The sequence below is a fragment of the Aspergillus lentulus genome (genome assembly GCF_001445615.1).
Source record: "Aspergillus lentulus DNA, contig: Alt12, strain: IFM 54703, whole genome shotgun sequence".
Lineage (NCBI taxonomy): Eukaryota > Fungi > Ascomycota > Eurotiomycetes > Eurotiales > Aspergillaceae > Aspergillus > Aspergillus lentulus.
In genome coordinates this window covers 446,708-469,446 of record NW_028322115.1, presented here as the reverse complement: position 1 = coordinate 469,446, position 22,739 = coordinate 446,708, and the positions used below count along the sequence as shown (strand labels likewise).

General features: G+C 51.4%; 8 protein-coding genes across 8 annotated transcripts; 4 read left to right on the top strand and 4 right to left on the bottom strand.

Annotated features, from left to right (window-relative positions):
- Window positions 1-1,201: 1,201 nt before the first annotated feature.
- On the top strand, window positions 1,202-3,656 carry ALT_6117 (heat shock factor family protein; the record flags this gene model as incomplete). Its single annotated transcript, XM_033555628.1, has 2 exons — window positions 1,202-1,668; window positions 1,724-3,656. The coding sequence occupies 2 exons, from the start codon at window positions 1,202-1,204 to the stop codon at window positions 3,654-3,656; spliced, it is 2,400 nt and encodes a 799-aa protein (XP_033411519.1).
- Window positions 3,657-4,401: 745 nt separating this feature from the next.
- On the bottom strand, window positions 4,402-6,102 carry cwc27 (putative peptidyl-prolyl cis-trans isomerase; the record flags this gene model as incomplete). Its single annotated transcript, XM_033555629.2, has 1 exon — window positions 4,402-6,102. The coding sequence occupies one exon, from the start codon at window positions 6,100-6,102 to the stop codon at window positions 4,402-4,404; it is 1,701 nt and encodes a 566-aa protein (XP_033411520.1).
- A 1,831-nt stretch (window positions 6,103-7,933) lies between these two features.
- ALT_6115 (histidine phosphatase family protein) lies at window positions 7,934-9,364 on the bottom strand (the record flags this gene model as incomplete). The annotated part of the gene is made up of 1 exon (XM_033555630.2): window positions 7,934-9,364. The coding sequence occupies one exon, from the start codon at window positions 9,362-9,364 to the stop codon at window positions 7,934-7,936; it is 1,431 nt and encodes a 476-aa protein (XP_033411521.2).
- A 1,424-nt stretch (window positions 9,365-10,788) lies between these two features.
- Window positions 10,789-12,198, bottom strand: ALT_6114 (replication factor C subunit 3; the record flags this gene model as incomplete). The annotated part of the gene is made up of 5 exons (XM_033555631.2): window positions 10,789-11,189; window positions 11,246-11,632; window positions 11,695-11,869; window positions 11,920-12,007; window positions 12,059-12,198. The coding sequence occupies 5 exons, from the start codon at window positions 12,196-12,198 to the stop codon at window positions 10,789-10,791; spliced, it is 1,191 nt and encodes a 396-aa protein (XP_033411522.2).
- Window positions 12,199-12,552: 354 nt separating this feature from the next.
- On the top strand, window positions 12,553-13,468 carry ALT_6113 (actin-related protein 2/3 complex subunit 3; the record flags this gene model as incomplete). The annotated part of the gene is made up of 6 exons (XM_033555632.2): window positions 12,553-12,558; window positions 12,622-12,667; window positions 12,780-13,054; window positions 13,108-13,220; window positions 13,282-13,360; window positions 13,421-13,468. 6 exons carry the CDS (start codon window positions 12,553-12,555, stop codon window positions 13,466-13,468), a joined length of 567 nt encoding a protein of 188 aa, XP_033411523.1.
- A 362-nt stretch (window positions 13,469-13,830) lies between these two features.
- On the bottom strand, window positions 13,831-15,604 carry trm6 (tRNA 1-methyladenosine methyltransferase subunit GCD10; the record flags this gene model as incomplete). Its single annotated transcript, XM_033555633.2, has 2 exons — window positions 13,831-15,463; window positions 15,519-15,604. The coding sequence occupies 2 exons, from the start codon at window positions 15,602-15,604 to the stop codon at window positions 13,831-13,833; spliced, it is 1,719 nt and encodes a 572-aa protein (XP_033411524.2).
- Window positions 15,605-16,515: 911 nt separating this feature from the next.
- ALT_6111 (MINDY family deubiquitinase) lies at window positions 16,516-19,180 on the top strand (the record flags this gene model as incomplete). The annotated part of the gene is made up of 3 exons (XM_033555634.2): window positions 16,516-17,140; window positions 17,194-18,047; window positions 18,104-19,180. The coding sequence occupies 3 exons, from the start codon at window positions 16,516-16,518 to the stop codon at window positions 19,178-19,180; spliced, it is 2,556 nt and encodes an 851-aa protein (XP_033411525.2).
- A 1,555-nt stretch (window positions 19,181-20,735) lies between these two features.
- On the top strand, window positions 20,736-22,731 carry ALT_6110 (putative extracellular endoglucanase; the record flags this gene model as incomplete). Its single annotated transcript, XM_033555635.2, has 6 exons — window positions 20,736-20,982; window positions 21,044-21,175; window positions 21,231-21,581; window positions 21,635-21,656; window positions 21,710-22,508; window positions 22,570-22,731. The coding sequence occupies 6 exons, from the start codon at window positions 20,736-20,738 to the stop codon at window positions 22,729-22,731; spliced, it is 1,713 nt and encodes a 570-aa protein (XP_033411526.2).
- Window positions 22,732-22,739: the final 8 nt, after the last annotated feature.

Sequence of the window (22,739 nt, the reverse complement as noted above, 5' to 3'; positions counted from 1 at the left end):
AGCCCAAGATAGAGAAGTATGGGAAAAGCTTCAGAAAAGTTGACCGCAAATCTTTGGATCAAAGATATGCCTTAGGCCAGAAACAGTAAAGACGGCGACACGGTTCTTTTGATAGCGCGAGATGATTGGTCGGCAAGTTAATTGAAGTGGGCTGGCACTTTGGATAGGCATCAGGTGGGCAGTCCCAGTTTTGGGAACGATACTATATAGCATTTCGAGGATGACTTTCCATAATGAGGCCTCAACTCGATTTCAATAACACAAATACTGCAATCGCAGAAGTCCAGCAGCCTGAAAGATAACACGTATCGACCTTGCAGCGGTCAATTTCTGCAGCTTGTTGATGACCTTCAGATAATTTCGGGTTTCAATGTGAAGCGGGTCAGCGGCACGTGCTTTGGGCACTAGAGCGCTGACTCATCACAGGAGCCAATCGGCAGGCGAGATTTGGGCAGTCACAGCAGGATTGACCTCATTTCATCCGCCGCCAAGCCATCTTGACAAGAGGGATTTGCCAGTTCGTTGGCCGTCTTGCGTTTTGCTGTTCTTTCTGCTAAGCATCCCAAATCGACCTGGAAGTTTTCCCCTCATCGTACAGCCTTTTATCATCGCCATCTTGATTGTGCAGCGGCCGTTGGCATCGTGTACGTCGTGTCTGTCAGCTTTTCCGACCCACAATCTCCGTTCGTCAGCAGATATTTGGGGCTCGCAGTGCTCGACCGCCTAAGACGGGACAGGTTCAACCCATCCCACTGTCATTATCCTTGGTCGTTGCGGAATTGTCTCCCGGTGCTTCCTGTCCATTGTCCATCGTTGCATTCAGACCTGCGAGAGGCGTCTGTCGCGTCTGCCGCGTCTCCGCCATCCATAACTCTCGTCTTTCCTGCCGTCAGCAACGCCGCTCTCATCCCGCTGTCGTCAGGTGTTCCCTGGTTCTCTCTGGGCGATAAAAAGACATTTACGATCGGGCTTTTGTTGCCATTATCCTGACAGGCTGTGCCACTGCGCCATTTCCTTCCCCTCTCCCCGGCTACAAGTCACTCGAGTATTGGAGAAACCTTCGAATCGATTCACATCCTCTGGCGTCAAATCTTAGAAATATTCAACGTCGCCGTGGCCAGATTCCAACCAAAAAATACCGCAATAGTTGTTCGAGCGATCACTTCCGACCAAGCAGAGGTCGTCAAGTCTGTCGCCTGTAATGAGTTCTCAAGGTGTAACTCGCAAAAGACCTGCTCCTGGCACAACCCCTAGTGTTCATCCCCAACTGAGCCCAATTTCGAATTACCCCGCCGCGGATCCCGGCTCTCAGTTATCGAATGATCAGTTTTTGCAATGGGGGCAGAACCCTCCCAACGTCATAACACCACCTTACACTGATGCCGGCTCTTACAACGTCGCGCCTTATACGACAAATCAAGACGTTCCGGGAGCGACAGTCACCGCATCTAACCAGCTTGCTCGCCGACAACTGCCGAATCAGCTAGTCAATAGGGGTCGCGGTTATGAACAAACGCCGTCTGCTTACTCCGATCATAGCAGTGGCGCTGGAGAACCTGGAGGATGGGGAGAAAGCCTGGATGAACTCTATCGGCGGGCATTGGTCGCAAAAAGAGAGGCGCAGGCGAAAAGAAAACAGATACCCCCTTTTGTACAAAAGTTGAGCAGGTATGCCACTCCTGAGATGGGCTTGTAAAAACGACGCTGACTGCTATGATTCTAGTTTCCTCGACGAGTCGAAAAATACCGATCTTATACGATGGTCTGACGATGGAAATTCCTTCATCGTGTTGGACGAAGACGAATTCGCCAAAACCTTGATTCCCGAACTCTTCAAGCACAATAACTATGCTTCTTTTGTTCGTCAGCTGAACATGTACGGATTCCATAAGAAGGTGGGTCTGTCCGACAACTCGATGCGAGCCAGCGAGCGGAAGAACAAGAGTCCCAGCGAATATGCGAATCCCTACTTCAAACGTGGCCATCCGGATCTACTGTGGTTGATTCAAAAGCCCAAGAACACCGCCGGGCAAGGCAGCAAGTCAGGAAAGGGGAATGTGCGAGTGAAAACGGAGGAGGTCGATGAGAACGAAAATGATGACTATGGTGAAGATGGTGCGTCCCGGGATGATCGTAACCGCAGTCGCCAACTCTCTTTAGTCCCCGGAAGCATGATGCCCAAGGACCAACTTGCGGGCGTCTATCGGGAATTGCAGGCCATTCGGCAACAGCAGCAAATAATTTCGAACACAATCAGCAAGCTGAGGAGAGAGCACGAACAGCTCTATGCGCAGGCTGCCAATTTCCAGGAACAACATAATCGCCATGAGAATTCCATCAATGCAATCCTTACTTTCCTGGCCACTGTGTATAATCGCAGCCTTCAGGGACAGGACGGACCGCAGAATCTTGCCAATTCTTTCGCGGGTGTCATCTCACAAGATCAAGGTAACGTGGTCGACGTGGGCGAAGACTTTCCACTGAGCGCGCTAGGTGCGGCCAATCTCAATAGCCCTAATGCACAGCGATCGATGAAGAAACAGCCTTTGCTGCTGAAGGCTCCTCCGACGACTGAGCGTCAGAATGGTCGCGCTACAACGCTCTCCCCCGCAGGTAGCACCTATAATCGCTCACAGTCTCGAAGCCATAGCCGACAACCCAGTGTTGCTCAGGCTGGCCACGTCGAGGAGGTCTTTGAAACGAGCCCTACGCAGAAGGATGCCACGAATTCGCAGAACCGACAGTATCCCCAGAGCGACATAATGTCTGTCATCCAGAATACGAATGCGCGGAATGGTATTCCCACGACCTTTGCTGAATTTCCCAACGTGCTTTCATCCCTCGAGACTTCTGGCGGTAATTCTCCACTCACCCCAAATCAACGTGCAGATATGCTCCGACTCATGGCCAACGAGTCTCACACGGATCCAAATATTCCAGTGCCTTCCAACAATGCTTTGATAACTCCGACGCCTCCACCCATGCCGCATAATTATAACGGCCGTCTTGCAAATACTCGTGCCGAGATAGACAACTTGATGAAGATGCAAGCCGAACAAGACCGTTCTGTACAGAACTTGACCAATCTCTTGCAACCGCTTAGTCCCACAGGGACCATTCCGGGACTTGCAGGAGGAGAACATGGAAACGTACCCCCACCCGCGCTTGATCTTGACCAAATCTTCAATAACGACTATTTCACGGATATTGGAGACCTTGAACACAATAAGCCTAACATAGATTTTGGCGATACAACAAGCTCGGTTCCCGCGCACGCACCAGTCGACGCGCCCGTCACTACAGGCGCGGAAGACATCAAGGATGGAAGCGACCTGTTCGACTTTGACCAAATCCCTCCTGAGGGCGATCTTTTCGATACGTCGACCGCCCCGCAACAGCAGAGCCCCGCTTTCTTCAATGGATATGACGGTGCTGGCTATCATGCTGGCTCCGGGACGAACGGGCACACACCCATTGGTTACAAGAATCACAACGGAGATTCCGGACGGATTGTCGAAACTCTCACCGACAGTGAAGCAACCAGTCCCAGCACTAACGTGGACGAGGTACCACAATACACTGGCCCGGGCGGGCTCAATGAATCTCACGGAGGTAAGGGAAATGGCGGCAATGCGAAACGACGCAGGAAGGCTTGATGTTGCATGACATCTACTAACTTGGCTTCGAGTCAATGAGGAAAGCGAGGAGGTAACGGTATGAGCCAGAGACGCACGAGCGGAACCAGGTCGGCAACAAGGAATCCCTACGGCGTGGAATATTCGGTGGGCGATCTGAACTTTTACGAAATTCAAGTCATACGTTTCATGACACCGTCTTCAATTTTATGTCACCCTCTCCCATTTTACGAGTTAGCAAAGTAGAGCAACAAAGTACTTTGCGGTCGATAACGGCACATAATGACGACTCTAATTTCTTTTCTTTTCTTTCCGTTTCCTTTCTACAACTCTATTTTTACCAACATGGGCAACAACAACAACAAACACCTTGATCAAGATTATGAATTTTTTGGGGCCGGATGATTCTATCTTGGAGGCCATCTCAGCGAGTCCATCCAGAAAACGGAATGATGGGGTCTTGGTGCTGGGGAGCAATGTTTATGTCTTGTGATGTATGACTGGTTTCATGATTTAAGTACATAGCAACCTTTCAAACATGGCAAATATACCACTGTTCGTGTATATGCAAGGCTCAATTATCTGTATATTTCTGGCCGGAATTTCTATGCCGCCTCACTGGCTGGTAGTTGGCCCTTCTAGAGAGGATCTCTGTGAGAGACAGGGTTAAGGGTTAGGCTTCACTAGAATCTATAGCTCGCGGGACTCATCGAGGGAATAGACGTTGTGAAGGTATACTTCAAGTTCCATTGGATATATCATTACATCAAGGCTTCTCCCTTCTCCTCCGATCCCATTCCTGCTCGCCAACACGCTCCCGCTTGCGATCCCGCTCACGATCACGCTCAAGGCCGCGCCGCTTCCCACCCACGAGCTCCTTCTCGCGCTCCCGCGGATCAATCACAACAAGGGAGTCGACATCGTCTGGGTGCTCGCGTTTCCACCGCAGATCTTTCCCGAGCATGTCCTTCCCGAAGCGGAGTTCGTGCGTCAACCAGTCCCGGTCGTCATCGGCGGCGGCGGCTGTGTCTGCGACGCCTGTGTCATCCCATGACTTGCATGACTGGCAGTTAGCGATGAAGTGGAGGTCGCAGAGTTGGGCCTCTTCGTCTTCGGGTTCGGTGGTGGCGGTGGCGCTGGCTTGTTCGGAGGTGTGTTTCGTGGTCTCTGAGGCTGAGGCTGAGGTTGAAGTCTTTTCGTGAGGCGCGGACTTGGCGTCTGCGCTTTCGAGCTTCGCTCTGAAGGCGTTGAACATCCGCAGGGTTTCGTCTTCGGCGGCGCTGCTGAAGCCCGTTACCCCGTTGGTGCTGCTGCCGCGGCCGGCGCCGTTGACGGTCCCTGGGGGTGGGCGTTTGCGGCCGCGGATGGCAGTCTCGGGGATCATGGCTTCTAGTGCGGATTTCTTGCGGCCGGTGTCTGCAGGCCCTGTAGCGACGGTGCGACGCATCGAGGCTTTGAGGTTCTCGATCTCGGCCTTTGTCCGTGATAGGATCGACTGTCTTGCTGGAGGCGATTGGGGTGGGGAGCGCGCGGGGCTTTCAGGGTCAGGGAGGGGAAGTTGTGTTAGGGGATCTGGAGTCTTGGGACGGTGTCTGCGCTCGGCGGAGGGGGCTCGTTTCGGGGAGGGCGAGCGAGGACGCTTCCGGGTCTGCTGCTCCGCCTCTGGTGATGTCTTCTTCGGTGCGTCGTTAGCCGGCGGAATGCCGGCGTCGACGACTAGAGTCGGGTTGAATTTGGGCTTCGACGGCCGAACAGGGACATCTTCGTCTCCTTCGTCGCCGCCAAAACTCAACAGCGTCTTGCCCCCTTTAGCCTTCTTCTTCTTCTTCGCCGCAGGCTTTTCCTCCGCCGCCGCCGGCGCAGTAGCTATCGTCTCCCGCTTCTTCAACTTCCCAGCAAACGGGCCCAGTTCCCCGACCTCACACGAAACCACCTTCACAGGGTAAACAGGGCGCTCCGTCCCCTCCACGCGCTCCGCCTCCGCAATCTTCAGCACATTGTAGATACTGTCCCCCTCGACGCGCCCAAACAGCGTACACTGCCCGTTCAGCTCCCGCTCCGCGTTCGCCAGCGTGATGAAGAACTGACTCCCGTATGTCCCGTCCTCGCTCTTTGCCATCCCCACCAGCCCGCGCCGGTTGAAGCGCAATCGGCTGTGCAGCTCATCCCGCAGCACGACCTTCTCGTTCGGGTCGCGCGCTTCCGGGTCGTATTCGAATTCGGGGTACTCGTAGATCGAGGTGCCGCCTGAGCCTGTGCCAGTGGGGTCGCCGCCCTGCACGATGAAGTCCGGCACGATGCGGTGGAAGATTGTGCCGGCGTAGTAGTTGTCCAGGCAGTGTTGGAGGAAGTTCTTGCATGTGAGGGGGGTTTGGTTGGCGAAGAGGGCGATGTGGATGGGGCCGAAGGAGGTGTGCAGGGTGGCGGAGGCGGTGGGCGGGGGCTCGGTGGTGTAATGCGCTGACATGTTGTATTTCTAGGATAGATATAGAAGGTTTGTAGAGCTAGTGAAGTGGTTTCTGTGATCTCAGCTCTACCAGTCGGAGCCTGCGGGTTGAGCTTTACAGCAGTAACAGCTCCGGGCGTAATGAAAATTTAGGCTCAATCGATGTGTATGAAGTCAGAACCTGCAAGCCATGTGTAGACTTGGAAAGCATAATCCAAGTAGCCTCTGGAGTTGGCGGGGGAGAGCGTAGGTTGGTGGTCGGTGCCCGGAGACGAATTTGCGGGAAGTTGTTGGAGCTTCTTTGGGGAACTTTCGAGGTCACGTCATGTTGCCGGCGCATGTTTATCCTATCGGTACTCTACATCAACAACTCTAAAAAATTATTTAATACGGCACTTAACATATCAACAACATAAACTGCTTTTACTTTCGAATAGCTTCCGGTATCTTCAAGCTTCTTGCTTGATACCGGGACATATTGGCTACTGACGACACAACATCGAAGCATGCTTTCATGTCCTCCTAGTTGTTGATATTCGTTTCCAGTAGCGAGAACTAAGCTACGGGGGCCAAGTCCCATGTGTCTTCTAGTAATGCAGATTCTGACTGCCAGAGCCTTCATAACACCGGGATTTTCATAAAGGTATTTCGAGTCTATGCGCGGGGGAGATTGATCACAAGTGGTCTACTAGCTGGAGGAAGGACATTAAAGCCGCGATCGGTATGGAAATGCGAATCTGGGGATAAGTAGGAATATAATCACAAGTCCATCCACGTCATCCTCCTCCCAGACGACTAGAAGGCGGCTGCATCAGCGACACACAGGCATAGATGTCGTGGACTCCTGAGCGATCATCATAGCCCTACCCATCTCTGCCCTAATCCTGCGCTCATGTTTCGAGCCTGTCCGAGACGGCAACGACTCAGAGTCCAGTCCAGCGTGAGCGGCTCAGGATCATCAGGAACGCGCAAGTCTCGTCGCTTCGTTGTGCCATTGTGTCTCGCCAATAAGCCGAATCTTAAGAGGAAAGGTTGCACTATGGATTGGTTTAGGATTAGACTATTACCGACTGGATGCGGATGGTGTGGATCCTGACATTGCTCGTGCCGTGGTTGGTGATCATTGTCAATCATAGATTAGTGATACGTCAGCGGTTCGGAGTATAGTTGTTTAGGGCGAAGTCATCTCAAATCTAAGGAGACGATGTATGGTAAATGGTAAGGAGGCATACGTAGAGTGTAGACGCGGCCGGAGAGTGCATGGTTTTTAGAATAATATCATTGGGGGAGATGGCGGAAGACTCGGCGTGGATAGTTACTTGGAAAGTCGCTAGACTCTAGTCTAGTGATCAAATAGATCTTAAATTACTGGAGGCGCACACTATCTATCTAGATAGTTAATAGTTGGATATTACGTATTAGCATCTCGAGTAGTATTCAGAATAGGAGCGGTGTTTAGTGCTTGATGTTAACCACTACCCATGCTATGTGAAGATTTACACCCTGGACAAATGTAGAAAAGGCCGACGGGCATTATAGTTAGTAGGATAGCTTGGCATATCTTATTTGTTCAACCTCTTTCCTTTATGATTGAATTCATATGGACAGATGCTTGATCTTATGGTGCCCATATTGCTGGGACAAGTGCCTTCGCAAGTACTCTGCATCAACACTTTTCTTTTCCGCTTTATAATTCATATCAAGTCATATATATGCAGGAGTATCATATATGCATATCTCATTGAACATATCTTAATTGCTAGTACCATTGCAATATCATAAGTCTCGCCTTTAAGTCATTCAAATCCTCTCGTTATTTTCCTTAATCAACATCAAAAGTTGATGCATCTCCTCAGATCTTCTTAGAACCCTCAACAGTTGTGGTCTCAACTTCAGGCACAGCATTCCGCTTCTTGGTGATTCTGAATCCACCGAAAAGCAGGAAGACCGCTTCCAGACCCAAGATCACTGCCAGAGTGACCATGGCACCGATAACACCAGCGACAGGTCGCGACAGCCCACCCTCGGAGGACTTCGAGCTCGCAGTGGAAGAGTCGGATCCAGTAGAGGAGACAGTGTAAGCGGCACACGCGCCGTCCGTGTTTCCGCACGCCTTGCACCACTGCTCGTCGTCCGTGATGGCGATCTTCTCGGTCTGCGCCACAAAGTCGGACCAAGGGATGGTGGCGCTCGACTGGCCGTACAAGGGGTATTCGGCCGGGGTGGACGTGCCGCTGATGGTGCCGTTGTGGAAGATGAAGCGGACGCTGATCTCGGAGGCGGAGGGGAACTCGTCCGAGGTGGAGTTGGTGACGAGCTCCCAGGCCATGGAGGAGGCGTAGTCCGGGACGCCGGTGAAGTTGACCGTCGCGGCGGGCAGCTGCGCCAGGCCAAAGTACGAGAGGAAGGTGCCGTACGAACCGAACTGGATGTTCAGCTTGCTCTTGCCCTTGGAGGTGATGGTCTTGTTGAGTCCCTGGAGCATCTCGCCGGCGAGGGTGGAGCCTGCGACGGCGCGGATAGGCTCGGAGGCGTTGTAGGCCAGATTGTACTGCTCGATGTTGGCGAGCAGGAACAGCTTCTCGCGGATCTCCGCGGAGGGGTAGTCGCTGCTTGAGTTGTGGATCGAGGCGACGTTGAGGAAGTCCCAGATGGTGTAGGCGGACTTGAAGCTCATCTTGGAGTCGGTGAAGGTGTCGTTCAGATATGGCGAGAGCGACTTGTAGAAGTCGCTGGTGGAGGCGAGCAGATCCTTGTACAGCGCTGAGCTGTAATAGTTGTTGCTGCTCACCTCAGCGTTTTGGCACTGGGTTGCATCCTGCAACCAAGTGTTGCTCTCGCTGTTGGTACCGGTCTCGATGAGTGCCAGAGGAATCAACTGGTAGCCGTTCAAGGGCGCCTCAACTGTCGTGCCATTCCCCAGAGTTTGACTGGCCACGGTTCCGACGGGGGGATAGACACCCTGCAGGAAACCAGTGGCCGAATTCTGAAGCACGTTGTCCGAGGGCGCCGAAGCACTGATCTGGCTGAGATTGACAATCTCCTCGCTGATCCCCTGAATGTAGTGCGAGGAGTTGGAGTTGATGTAGCGGTCATGGTAGTAGCTACCGGTGAGGAATACTTCCTTGTATCCCAGGTCGGTGAGTTGAGTGTTGCCCAGCACCTTGGGGGTCCGATCACCATGACGAGCGAAGATATAAGCTCCAAGAACCTTTTCGGCAGATGCGAGGGGCATGGCCATGAGGGCCAGCAAAACGCTGGTGGGTTGCACCGAAGTCCGCATGGTGAGGCTGCTCAGCAAGTTGACTTATCGGCGCAGTAGAGGGGAACTAGATTTTTCGAGATCTTTGAGGGGGTATCGCGATCAATTAAATATTTTGATCCATCACCAAGCAATTGGAGAACAACCCCGCGGAATCATGCCGTGGACTGTTATCATGATGACCTCGTTTAAAGTCAATGCACAGTGGGGACTAGACCAGAACCACTGGTAACTACTCAAGTCTTCTTCTAGCTCAGACTGAGGGGTATCTCGGAGCTTGTCTTGATGATTGATTGATAAACCTGTCTAGCACTAGACTAAGGTACTCATGTCCCAAGGTAAGTGCTGCATCTGACCAGTAGCATTTTCGAAGGAGAATTGCAGGGCCAACACGAAGGGCTTACTTGCAAGCAATGAGTCAAGAAGAGGAGAAAATTTTAGCTAATACCACCTATCAGAAAAGATAACGGCAAGTCAGTGGTTGACTGAGTGGAGAGAGCGATGCCCTGTTCCCGTATCCTTGTGATTGTCCACTTTAGCTGGGAAGCGGAGATTTATCTTTAAGGCTCGAGAGACGAGGAGGAAAAATATGGAGACTCTAGGACTCCTACCTTACAGCAGTAGATCCACGAGAAATGCATGGTAGAATCGCTATCGGGGAACTCCGCGGACATCTGTACCTTGTTCTCTGGCGGGACAGACAATCCATGTTTCTCCTCGGCGCTGCCTCTAGTGGCATCTTCTGCAAAAGGGTGTCTAGGTATAGGTAGTTAAGCTCAAATAGTCTGATTAAAGAGTTGCTTCCAAAATGGGTAGACGTTCTCATACAAAGATATCCTGTTTGAGTTGACATTTGAAGCCAGAAAGTAGCAAGCACCCCACTTTACTCTATAGACACTCCATATTTGATCCTGGTTGTCCCTGTGTCCATCTTGAGAATGCTCATTATTCTTATTATTGCTCACTCTCCAGTCTGAAGCAAGTGGGGTTCCCATACAATTAATTTATTGGCAGGAAGTATTCTGCATTCCAACTCAATCTCTCTGGTGTTTCTCCGACGCCTCTAAAGCAAATGGGCATTACAACGAAGGTATAGAGGTATCGAAGTACTCTCCGTATACTGTATGGGTATATTGTGAGCGCCTAAATAAGTTTCGGGCTGCCCAGATCCTTGAACTATCTAGTCTGTGATCGAGGAGCCATGCCTCTCGTTCCTTGACTTCTGTTGCCCGGAATACCGGCTATGATGCACCATCAACGGTCTCCAACCCTATGACGGCTGGCGTGCTTGTAGGTTGAGACCTTGTCTGGCGAGTGCTGCATTGTCGAAGCTGATCCGCTTATGCATTGCGAGAGCACAGAGCCATTGGCTCTTTCATCGGAAGTGTTTTCCGAGGAATTGTTCAAGATGCTTCATTATTCTCTACCAACGTCAAATGCCCGAATCACCGAGCTTTTGCGTCCATCAACTCGCACCCATTTCGGATAACGCCCACCATTCCACCGGTCTGCATGGTCTCTGATCCACCAGCTGAAAGCCGGAATTCAATATCCGCAAGACCTTCTAGCCAAGTGATCCTTGTCTGAGGCGGCACTTCCAGCTGTTGCAGCTGTTCTGCCAGAGCTGAAAGTATGTCGGCCAAGGCGAGACCCTTGTTGGCCTTCAGTGTGTTGAGAGTATTAAGACAGGATGTGATATCGCTGGTTGAAAGGAGTGTAGTCATGATCTCCTGGATATCGGATGGATGTGGTGCAGCAATGCAGTCGTAAATCGTTTCGTTCGTGATAATCTCCGGTTCGGATTGTGGTTCATCCTTCATTGAATTTTTCATCGGCAGCGGTTTGCCTAGGTGGTCACAGTCAGTATCCAATTTCTGCTTTCGGAGATAGTAGAATCCTTACTGCTCGCATGGCAAGCTTGAAGTACGTTCAACGCGCGACGCATGTCACCCTTGCTCAACCTCACTAAGCTACTCACGGCTTCTGGCTGGATATGGATTTGCTCCTTTTCAATCACCTGATCTACCAGCGACCGGATATCCTGCTCTTTCAAGGGGCTGAAGCGGAACCGAGTACACCGTGAAAGCAGAGCCGGTGACAGTTTGTGCGTATAATTGGCGATGATACAGAATCTCGTATTCGCGGTATATCGCTCCATGATCCGTCGCAAAGCCATCTGGGCAGTCGAGGTCATCGCATCAGCTTCGTCAAGAATAATTAACTTGAAGGAAGCTAGTGAAGAGCCACTGGAGGCCGACGGGGCCGCCATGGAAAAGATTTGCTTCGTGCCTGGTTGATGGGTTAGATGTTCCATCCGAGAACCCAACAATCAAGGTGCGATATGAACATACTGGCAAAAGTTTTAATCTGCTCGCGCACCACATCAATACCTCTATCGTCACTAGCGTTGAGTTCGAGCACCATTTGTCGCATATTGTTGCTGCCATAGATTCGTCTTGCAAGCGCGAGGATTGTGGATGTTTTACCGGTACCCGGAGGACCATATAGAAGAAGATGGGGTAGTCGCTGCAACCAGATCAGCATGGATACATCTCGATGATGCCTTTGACGCATACATTTGCTTCGATAAATTTGTTAATGGTAGCGAGGATGTCTTGATGACCGGACACGTCGTCTAGGGTATTTGGCCGATACTTCTCCACCCTGCGGGCTCAATTAGCGATGTACTCAGAAATGTATATGTCAAACACTGACCATGGTAGGTTATCTTGAGCTTCAACTGGCAAATCTGCAGCTGGTCTCTTAGCTCTCTTGCTGGCGTTGTCGGAGCTGAATTGAATCGCGGTCTTGGGCGCCGGGACGTCAACGTCCATCTCATCCTCGTAGTCGGACATTTTGAGAAGTCAACCTTAACCAGCAATGTCGGCGGGAACAACAGGAACAAAAAGCCAGAACAATGCTTTCTAGCGTTCTGTAAATGGTACTCTTGGAAATGAAGCTTGACGCGTCGAAACTCCGCCCGCGCGTAAAGAGATTCGGAGCCGGAAAATCATGGGGAGGCAGCAAAGGTATGGTTTGCCTTAGTTGGGTTTAGGCGCATCTGGTGATGACATGAATGGGCACCTCCCGCTGTCTGGCAGCAGCACCGCCTTAAGAGTTACGACAACTATCCCGCTCCGTTTATTGCTCAGAGGTTCCTCGTTACGCAGGTCCTGACGGATTGATTATATTTATCGCTATAGGACAGAATGCCGGTACGAGCATTTCAATTGAACACTGTAGCAGGCCATTCTATGTTCTCTCCTGACGCTCATTAGGCCTACCATTCAATCTTCCTTGAGGACCGGGATGTTCCCGTAATAGGTACGAACGCATGAGCTTATTCGCCAACCTCTCTTTCAAGCGATCCATGAATTTCTCCGCCATGCTGCGACAGAACCCATCGCTAACATCAGCTCTCACCGTCTACCCTTAGGCAATTTCCCTGTCCTCCCCCTCCGCACCCGTACTCGCGGCCCCGCATACACCCTCCCCCCGCTGCCCGCCGATGTCTCCGATATGGATGTGCCTCCCGACAGCGAGTCGTACGACTGCGTAGACGAAATCCTGTCTCTTTTCCGCGCCAATGTGCTCTTCCGGAACTTTGAGATCAACGGACCTGCAGACCGCATGCTCATCTACGGAACGTTGTTCATCAGTGAATGTCTGGGGAAGGTCAAACCGGGCATGACCTCCCGCGAGGCTGAGAAGGTACTATTGCGACAGGAATTGCGTTAGAGGGTCTGCTAATGGGCATATATCAGGCTTTGATTAATGTTTCGCTCGACCATTTCGCTATCCCCGGTGACGTGGCCTTCCCTTTGAACCAGGCGTTCGAGCCTCCCCGAGACCGTCAGGATGCGGAGACACTGAGACAGTATGTTTCAATTTCTTTTACAAGCTTTGAGGCGCTGGGGTTAATACGATTTGATTATCAGATACCTCTCTCAAGTACGACAGGAGATCGCTATTCGACTACATGCTCGGTTATACGCTGGCGGTGAAGGGCCTTCAAAGGTAAGCTGGTATTGCCCCCTTTATTGAACAGACTCGGTATACTGACTTCTTAACTCTCAGTGGTGGCTGAGCTTTGCGAAGAGGAAGTTTATGGGAAAGAGCCTCTAGATTTTTGAGACATGGACATGCTTTTTTTGCTTTATGATCAGCTCCTGTAACAGCAGCGTTCTGAGATATTTCCTGGATCCCTCGACCGAAGGGCTGCAATTATTATTTCACTGTGACATATTCTAGCTTGACCGGTCCCTGCCGCGCGCCTGTTTTAAGGGTTGATCGAGTTCACTTGGGGTGCCAGTCACCACCTAGGTCTCGGATACTCCATCCCTCGAAGGAGGCGGAAAGTCTAATCGCATACAATGTGCAACATTATGTGATGCATTTCTTACACTTGGTTGCGGAATTCGTATGACTTTGTTAGAAGGATGTATGTTCACTGCCCCGGGATTCGCGTCTCTATGTTATGATATATATCATGACTGCATTTCAACGTCCACGCCGGTTCCACTCTCCGCTGGTGTTGCGGAGTCTTGTTGGGCGGCCACCTTCCTCTTCTTCCGACTTGGATTACCCGCAGCCTGGATGTTCTGATGGGATGGAAACACGCGAATAGCATGGAAAATATAACCTTCAGCGCCACCACGCCCCGACATCAACGGGTGTGTGCGCCCAGGAAGTACTTGCCATGCGCGTACCCGGGACGTCTCAATCGTGGGCGCCAGTAAGAGGGAGGGGTCGATTGCGAAATCCTTATCTAATTCTGAGAAGTCCGGTTCTTGAGGTTTCTTCTCGCTATCCTCGCTCTGTCCCTGCAGAGACTGTTGTAGGCTGTGCTGTGCGATAATCTCTCGTTTTCGAGTGATGTAGGCCGTCCTCCTGGGAGTCGAATATAGATCGGCCAGCTCGGTGAGAGGCTCGATGGTAGGAGAATAGACTACAACCGGAGCAGAACCCGCCAGTAGTGGGACGGTATGTTTGAGTACACTTGCCGGCTCCATTAGCGTTGCGACAATGAGGCCGTCAAAGTTACCGGCTCGAGCCTCGTCGACAACCCGTCGTACCCGCTCCCACCGACTCCGCTTTTTATAGTATGCGCTGCGCCTGTTGGATTTGAATGTGGCAAGAGTCTCGTCAGGGATTACTTCTGGTTCATTGGCGTAGATTGTGTCTGCATGAGGGTCCAAAAGTTGCATCCACGAGACGGTCTTCATATGCTTGTAAAGAGGATGCGACTCGTCGGGATTGTCTTGATCATAGCCAAAGTATCTCAGTAATGATAAGCTAGGCTGCTTGTTCGCATGAATGACAGTGATTGAATTGCCTGATGCAGCCATATGACGGCGACGGGCCAATGCCTGGGCCATGGCGTTCGTCTGTTGTCGCTCGCCACTTTCTTCCGACCCCTCGGCGAGTTCTTGGTCTTCGTCCTCTTGGTCGTGAGGGTACAGTATGCCCATTCTTTCGGCCATGGCGGCAACTACCAAGCCACCTGTTTCGTCAATCACCAGGTAACGACCGTTAGGTTTTGACGCAACAGCCCCTTCGAACGACGACTGTCCTCCGTGATGCACATTACCCCAGCACCCAATCAGACCTATCGACTCGTCGCGGAGCTCCATTGTTTTCATGGCCTCTTTCCCTTCCAGCATATAGTTAGTCAGAAGACTAACGTCCACGGGGAGGACTGTGAATCGCTTCAGGAACTTCTTCCGTTTCCGTAATGTGTATTTCGCGAGGGAAAATGCCGTCTTCTGGTCTAATGCGGAATGCGACTCCAATAGCTTCTCAATGATCTCTCTCCCTGCGCCTGTAGAAACTTTCTTCAGAGCCTCGATCTCTTCTGCGGTCATTTTCTGGGTTGATGCGTCGTCGACGATCTCGCGATTGGTACGTATCGGAATTCCTTCCTCGTTCACCTCCACGTCGTCGCCATCACCTTCCCCATCGGCGATGAGAGTCTCCGCGTGCAGCTCAGCTGGAGAAACAATGCGAAGGCAATTGTCATTGTTCTCGCCCGAAACGTCAACGATCTCAAAGGTTAGGTAGAAAGGACGGCCAATAATCGTGTTGGCGGGGAAGCTCCCGTATTTCCCCAGGAATACTACTCTGGGCCCAAAGTCAGTATACAATTTATGGAAAGCAATTGCGGACAGTAACATACGTATTTGGCACGAGTCTGACAATCTTTGTGAGCTCAGACGGAAGTCGCAGAGCGACATGCTGGTAAGGACGAATGTAGGAATGCATGGTCGGAAACTGAATTTACGAGAATCAATTCAAGCTTCAGTAGTAATACATGTCTTGCCGTAGTCGTGCCGCTACAGTGGAGTGCGACCTTGGAAATGTTGCGCAACAATCTCTGCTGTATCACTGATATCCAAAGATTGCCCTCTCTTTTTTACTTTTTTCAATGATTCTAACGCACGGGCCAAATCAGTATGCAATCTTGATAACAGATTACATAATCCAACTGTCATTGTAGATCTCGGAAAAAAGATCTTACAATTTAAGCCACGATGAGATGTGGCTGAGGCAAGTATTTACCATACAATACCGACAGAACGCCACTTCAGAGCATGCTCCAGGCAACAAAATTGGATCCTTGTAACGATTGGATGTACGGACTGTCATTCTCCACAGCGCCAACCCCGGAGTCTCTGGTAACCTAGGTAGAGATAGCTTATGGAAATCTGGATGCCTGCTCCCAACTTGTTGTATATGGATTTGTTCAATTTCCTCCCTTGGCCTTTCGGAAGGAATTCTGAGTCCTGATTCCTGCGAGCTCACTGTCATTTGTAATAATCAATGGGCACAAGCCGGTATGGCGTTGATATCCCACCCATCCTAGTCCGTGGCTGAGCACTGTTGCCCGCTTCTGAGCCACCGGTTACGTATACATCCTCACCTGTCCTGAACAATAATATCAAGCCACCTGCGACTCTGCCACCGTTCTATATGCATCCGAAGAGATTTTCGAGGTTAGCAGAGTTTACCCATCATCTAGCTCCTTTCACTTTAAAGCCATTTTTAGGTATCTGGTCATCCTGCCCTTTGTCCAAACAAGGCGAACCGTGCACCACTGGCGGGCCTCAAGAGCTTGTCTTCATCAGATTGACGCCTAGAGGCTAATCATGCGGCTATAGGAGAAATTCGCCTCCATGGTCCTTCGAAAACGTGCACCGCCGCATCTGTACAGTCTCAATCTAGGAAATGCTCGCTCTGAACCTCGCTCTCCAATCTCACCAACCTCTCCGACTGCGAAATCAGCTACCTCACCTTCCCCCAAGCGCCTAACTCGTCCCAGAAGGGCAAAGAGCTCTCCTCATCCTTATCAAATACCGTCGGAGGATTCTATTTACTCCCCAGATCTCAATACTTCGCCAGCATTCGACTTGATGCCTTTGGAACAAGCGCAGAAGTCCCCTGTGGGGACTCTGTCCAGTGATACCGCCAACCCGTGGGCGGACGATGTAGTGGAGAGGCCTGACAGGAGCCATTCTGTCCCCGAACATCCTCTGGCCCATGCCGGGGAACCACAGCAGGGGCCGCCTCTAGATAGTAGAAGAGGCGACCGCGTACCTTCGATCGTCGTTGCGGGCACTCAGAGAAGGATGGCTGCGAACGAATGGCAAGAGGTAAACAGCAGTGCGAATTGGGAGCCACCTATCCAACTCCAATCCAACAACCCTTTCCTGAAAGCGAAACAGTCCGATGAGAATCCTTGGGGTTCGAATAACCTACGAGCATCACAAGGAGATCATTCGAGTGATCGACTGAGTCAGAGTACGTTGTTACCGGCCACACTATCTTTGGTGTCACTGCTTATACAATTATAGGCGAAGGTTATATTCCAATGACTGCGCGCTTGTCGCTTCTAGACCAGTCAGGATCGGAGTCACCATGGGCTGAAGAACGCCCAGAGGCAGCTACAACATCTTCCGCTTGGCAAAACAGTCGAACTGGCTCTCAAAATACGCCGTCCATGCCTCATGCGGTCCGTGAAAATGGCTCGACATCTCCTTTCCAGACGTCATTCATAGGCAATGAGCATGGGTACTCTTCGCAATATCTGCCGCAAACAGATCATGGGTCGCTTGCTCCAGGGAGCGGCATTGAAACTCCTTACGCGACCGATTCTACCATCACGACTCCATCGTCACATGAACTTATCGAAGTCGATGAGCCCTCTCACGCCAGCGCTGAGCCCACTTCACAGCTTCTACCACAGGAAACCTCCGCTGCACCTGCGCCACCTTTGCCGCAGCGCCCGAACGCAGATGCAAATCAGGCCCCACCACTACCATCGAGAAACGCTGCATTGTCCGAACTGGATGAACAGCAGCAGAACGAGCAGAGATCCGAGACATATTCGATCCGACATGTCAACTGGACAGACCCTACCGGGAAATTGCGAGAGTCTCCAGTCCTAGTTCAAAACAAGAACGGGCCATGTCCGCTACTAGCCCTTGTCAACACGCTAGTACTGCGTGCGGATCAGGACACGCAGCCACCAATTGTTAGAGCGCTGCGGACCAAAGAGCAGATCTCTCTCGGTCTGTTGATTGAGGCGTTGTTTGACGAATTGACGACCCGCGTGGGGACTGATGGTGAACTTCCGGATATTGAGGCACTCAGTCGCTTCCTGACGATGCTACACACGGGGATGAACGTCAACCCTCGACTTACTCTGGTATGATGATCACTGTGTGCAAGGCTCACGAGAAATCAGTACTGACAGTGACGCAGGAATCGGATGACGCCCCAGGCACCTTCCAAAATACAGACGACATCAGGCTCTACGGGACTTTTGGCGTTCCGCTCGTGCACGGTTGGGTCGCATCACCCGCAAGCGAAGCTGATGGCGCACTGAGACGGCTGGCACAATACTATGAAGATGTCCAATTACTGCCCTTTCGCAAACAGGAACTTGAAGATCGTGTCTTCCGAGGGGAGACACTAACTTGGGACGAGGAACAAGCCATGAAAGATATTCACGCAATCGAGGGATTTACTGAAATTGAGCACGCGACTCAATTGAGTCCATTTGGCTTGGACCACCTTACCGAGAAAATGCGTCCTGGGACTTTCTCAATATTGTTCCGCAACGATCATTTCTCGACTGTCTATAAACATCCTCAGCGGCATCAGCTGTTTACCCTGGTCACCGATGCCGGCTATTCCAATCACGCGGAAATTGTCTGGGAATGTCTCGTTGATGTGAATGGATTCAACGCAGAGTTCTTCTCGGGCGATTTTCGCCCCGTTGGTCATGCTCCTTCCGGGACGGATCCATCCGGACCACGAAACTCCAGCAACAGAACAGACGTTCCTCCCGTCGCAAGTGAAGATAGAACAAGTGCATTGTCTCCCCAAGAGCAAGCCGATGCTGACTACGCCTACGCACTTTCTCTTCAGTACCAGGAAGAAGAACGCCGGGAAAGAGAGAGCAATAACCAGTCACGCAGTCAACGAGCTTCGGCCCCAAACTATCCCCGACGAGCTTCTTGGGGCCTAGACTCCGCTCACCAACGTTCAGCGAGTGTAGCAAACGGTAGCGGTAGTGGACCCACGTCGGACGGCCGCTCGTCAAGGCACGGCCAAGGCCCTGGCGCCAGTAATAACACTGAAGATCTCCCTCCTCCATCCTACGAACAGGCGGCTACCAGTCCAGCACACTCACCACAAGGCAGTCCTTACAATGCTTTACCTCAGCAAGCTCGATATCAAAGACACTCATTGGGACGACGAGTAGCTCCAGGTACTGTTGCAGCAGGCCCAGGTGATCGGGTCAAGGATCGAAACAAAGACTGTGTGGTCATGTAGTGCCCACACTATATCATCTTACAAATGATCTCGAGGGCGCATACCGAGACAAGCCATGGTGCATACCACGAACCCTATCAATTTTCGGCAACGCTTTTTACTGCTTTTGACGACGCAACGACATGATGCTATGTACTTTATATAGATACCACGGGACAGGCATGTCTGAACATTCACTCAATGATAGATGACGGATTCGGAGTTTTTGTAACGAGCTGGTTCACCTAATAGTACACCTTGTCCTTCGGATACCTCCGCATATATTTAGAGAATCGGCGCAGCAGCCAAGGAACCTACGAGGATCGACATTCGACTTGCTTTGGGTCATGGCCTTGCTGTAGCATATCACATGATGATCCCCGGTCCCTGCACTATCAGCACTTCCAGCCACCTCGATCTCTTTGTCATCAAGAAGATGAAGCTCTCTTGATGACAATAAAATATTCAATACAGTTTGGCCACCGATGGACGAACTGTCTCAATGTGGATCACTTGATGCACTCCAACTCTCCCCTACATCAAAACGTCTCTCACGACATCCGCTCAGGGTCTGCAACAAACAGAATGATTTCACGCTTTCCCTAATCCTCCACGGGCAGCGACTTCGATGCCGGGGACCTCGAAGATGCGGGGTTGCGGGGGCCAATATCAGTATGAGGATGTATTTATCCTTAGCTCCTTGATGCAGCTGTCTTAGTTTTAAGTGCTAACCACGTTTTGTGCGTAGTAACCAGGAGTCTCTCCGTGCAGAATTTTTGCCAATGCTCGACATCAATGCTACGGTGAAGATCTTAACCAAGTAAGGCATCATCCCTGATTTTTGACTCTGAAACAGTCGTTCAGACCTCGAATCATGTTGTTCTTCAGAAATTAAAGGCTTGGGGGTCCACAACACGGATGATTGATCCTGGTGTTTGTTTTCTGATGCTGTTATTGGAGGAATTATCTTCATGCAGGCGCAGCACATAGGCTGTCCGGTGACGCCAGTCTATCAATCCTTGGATTCCTTTCGCGGCGATGTTCGTCACAATCTAGCTTCGAGACATCAATTTCCTTTTCCAATGGAGCTTGGCCGTATCGATTTGACCGTGAGTCCTTGACAATAGATCCGGTCCGCCGGTCCGCCGGTTGATTTGACTACTTCTGTCAGTCCACTTTGTCCACGATGTCGAACGATCATGGTCATGCGAAAGGTATAGGCTCTACTGAGCCTCTTGCAAGCAAGGATGTCCTTCTTGCCCTGTGTGCATTCAGGGACCTGCTGCAGGTAAACAATGCCGAGCCGGGACTGGATCTTCCGTCACGTTGCTTCGGATGGCCCCCCGGCGTCAAATGTAGATTAGTTCCAGTATCATTTCTTGCAATGTGCCATCTGGAATATTCCCCATATGGAGTCTTCGGCTGATGTCCGGCTGAAACCGCTCTATCTTCTCCACATGTCGTTGTCGCTCGGCTGAAATACATAAATGCGTCTGGCTCCTGGTCGCCTTCTCAGGCCGGGGCCTCGATATAGATCTAGGAATTAGTGTTTTGTCAGTTTACCCAGAATCAAGTCATGAAGGGGTTGCGCGTTGCTGTCCTTGTGGCACTTTTCAGAAGTGCATGGGCCCAAGCAGGCAATTGTCCGGGAACCTTTACGTCCATATCCGCTGCTGATTTCGTTTCTCGTGTCCATCCGGGGTGGAATCTGGGCAATACTCTTGACGCTATTCCTAACGAGGGCTCCTGGAATAACGCTCCAGTTCAAGCATCCACGTTTGATACTGTCAAGACGGCTGGATTCAAGAGTGTTCGACTTCCAGGTGAGTTCCATTCGGTGCTGCTAGCACCTACTACTCCGAACCTGCTGCTGACAACATTCAGTTACATGGGCGAACCACTTCACTGGAGAGTCGCCGGACTGGACCGTTGATCCAGCATGGCTGCAGAGAGTCTCTGACGTTCTGGATATGATTACATCCCGCGGCCTGTACGCAATTGTCAACGTTCACCACGGTGAGATATGCTCCAGTGAGATCGTACCCGTTCTCAAGGACTGATTGAAACGTAGACTCGTGGATCTGGGCGGATGTCACTCAGTCAGGAGCCAACCTTACGATGATTGAGGAGAAATTCTATCGACTCTGGTATCAGATTGGCACCAAGTTGGGTTGCAAGTCGAACATGGTTGCCTTCGAGTCAATTAATGAGCCACCTGTCAACAACGCTCAGGATGCTGCCGAAATCAACAAACTGAATCAGATCTTCCTTCAGGCTATCAATAAAGCTGGAGGATTCAACTCCAAGCGAGTTGTCAATCTGGTTGGTGGTGGCGAGGATAGCATCAAGACCTCGCAGTGGTTCAAGGCTCCTACTGGCTTCTCTAACCCTTACGCCATTCAGTTCCACTACTATAGTCCCTGTAAGCGATCCCCTGCCCCAACCCTACTTGGTCAAATACTAATTGATACCCAGATGACTTCATTTTCGGCGCATGGTGAGGAATCTTGTTCAATCCATCTGCAATATTCAAAGCTGACACCTTTTCAGGGGCAAGACCATCTGGGGCTCGGACTCTGACAAGGCTGCCCTTACCAATGATTTCAAGTTGCTTCGAAACAACTTCACCAATGTGCCCATCATCCTCGGAGAGTACGACGCATCTCCGACGAACACTGAGCCAGCTGCACGCTGGAAGTACAATGACCTTCTAGTTCACGCTGCTGCCCAGTACAACTTTGCCACTATTCTCTGGGACAATGGCCTCGACCACCTTGACCGCACAACAGGCAAATGGCGCGACCCAACCTCCCTCCAAATCCTCACCAAAACAAAGTCCTCCACCAAGAACAGCCTGCCCGACAGCACCACAGATGCCTCCGCGACTAGCCAGTCGTCTTCCGCCTATATCTTCCACCAGGTCGGAACGCCAGTCACAAGCCAGACCCTCCCCTTCATCTTCAACGGCAATACCCTCCGGTCCATCAAGGATTCCAGTGGCACCACCCTGAAGCAAGGAACGGACTACTCCGTCTCCGGCTCCAACATCGTTTTCACGGCGTCGTACCTCTCCAAGCGCATCTCCGCGTCTACGAAGCCTGGCATCATCACCGACCTCACCCTCACGTTCTCCTCGGGTGCCTCCCCCGTCGTCCAGCTCGTGCAATGGCAGACGCCAACACTGGGCTCTACGTCCGTGGCCGCAACCTCCGTCTCCGGCGACCTCTCCATCCCGATCACATGGGGCGGCGTCCCTAAGGTCGCGGCCGTCAAAGCTGTTACCACGGGTGGCAAATACCTCGTTGATGACTGGACACAGGTTCTGGGCCCGTTGCAACAGGCCAGAACGGTACGTACTTTTTCTCTTTATGCAAGTTTGTAGCTGATTGCTGACTCTCTTCTGCGTCCAGACCTATAGCAGCCAGTGGAAGTTCGAGGGTTCGAATGTCATTTTGACATCTGGGGCAATTGACGCTGTGAAATCTGCTGGTCAGACTACGGTGTTTACGTTTGAGTTCTATCCCCGTGTTGCTGGTGGTGCGAATACGGTCAACTTCACTGTGACTGTTTAGATAGTCGT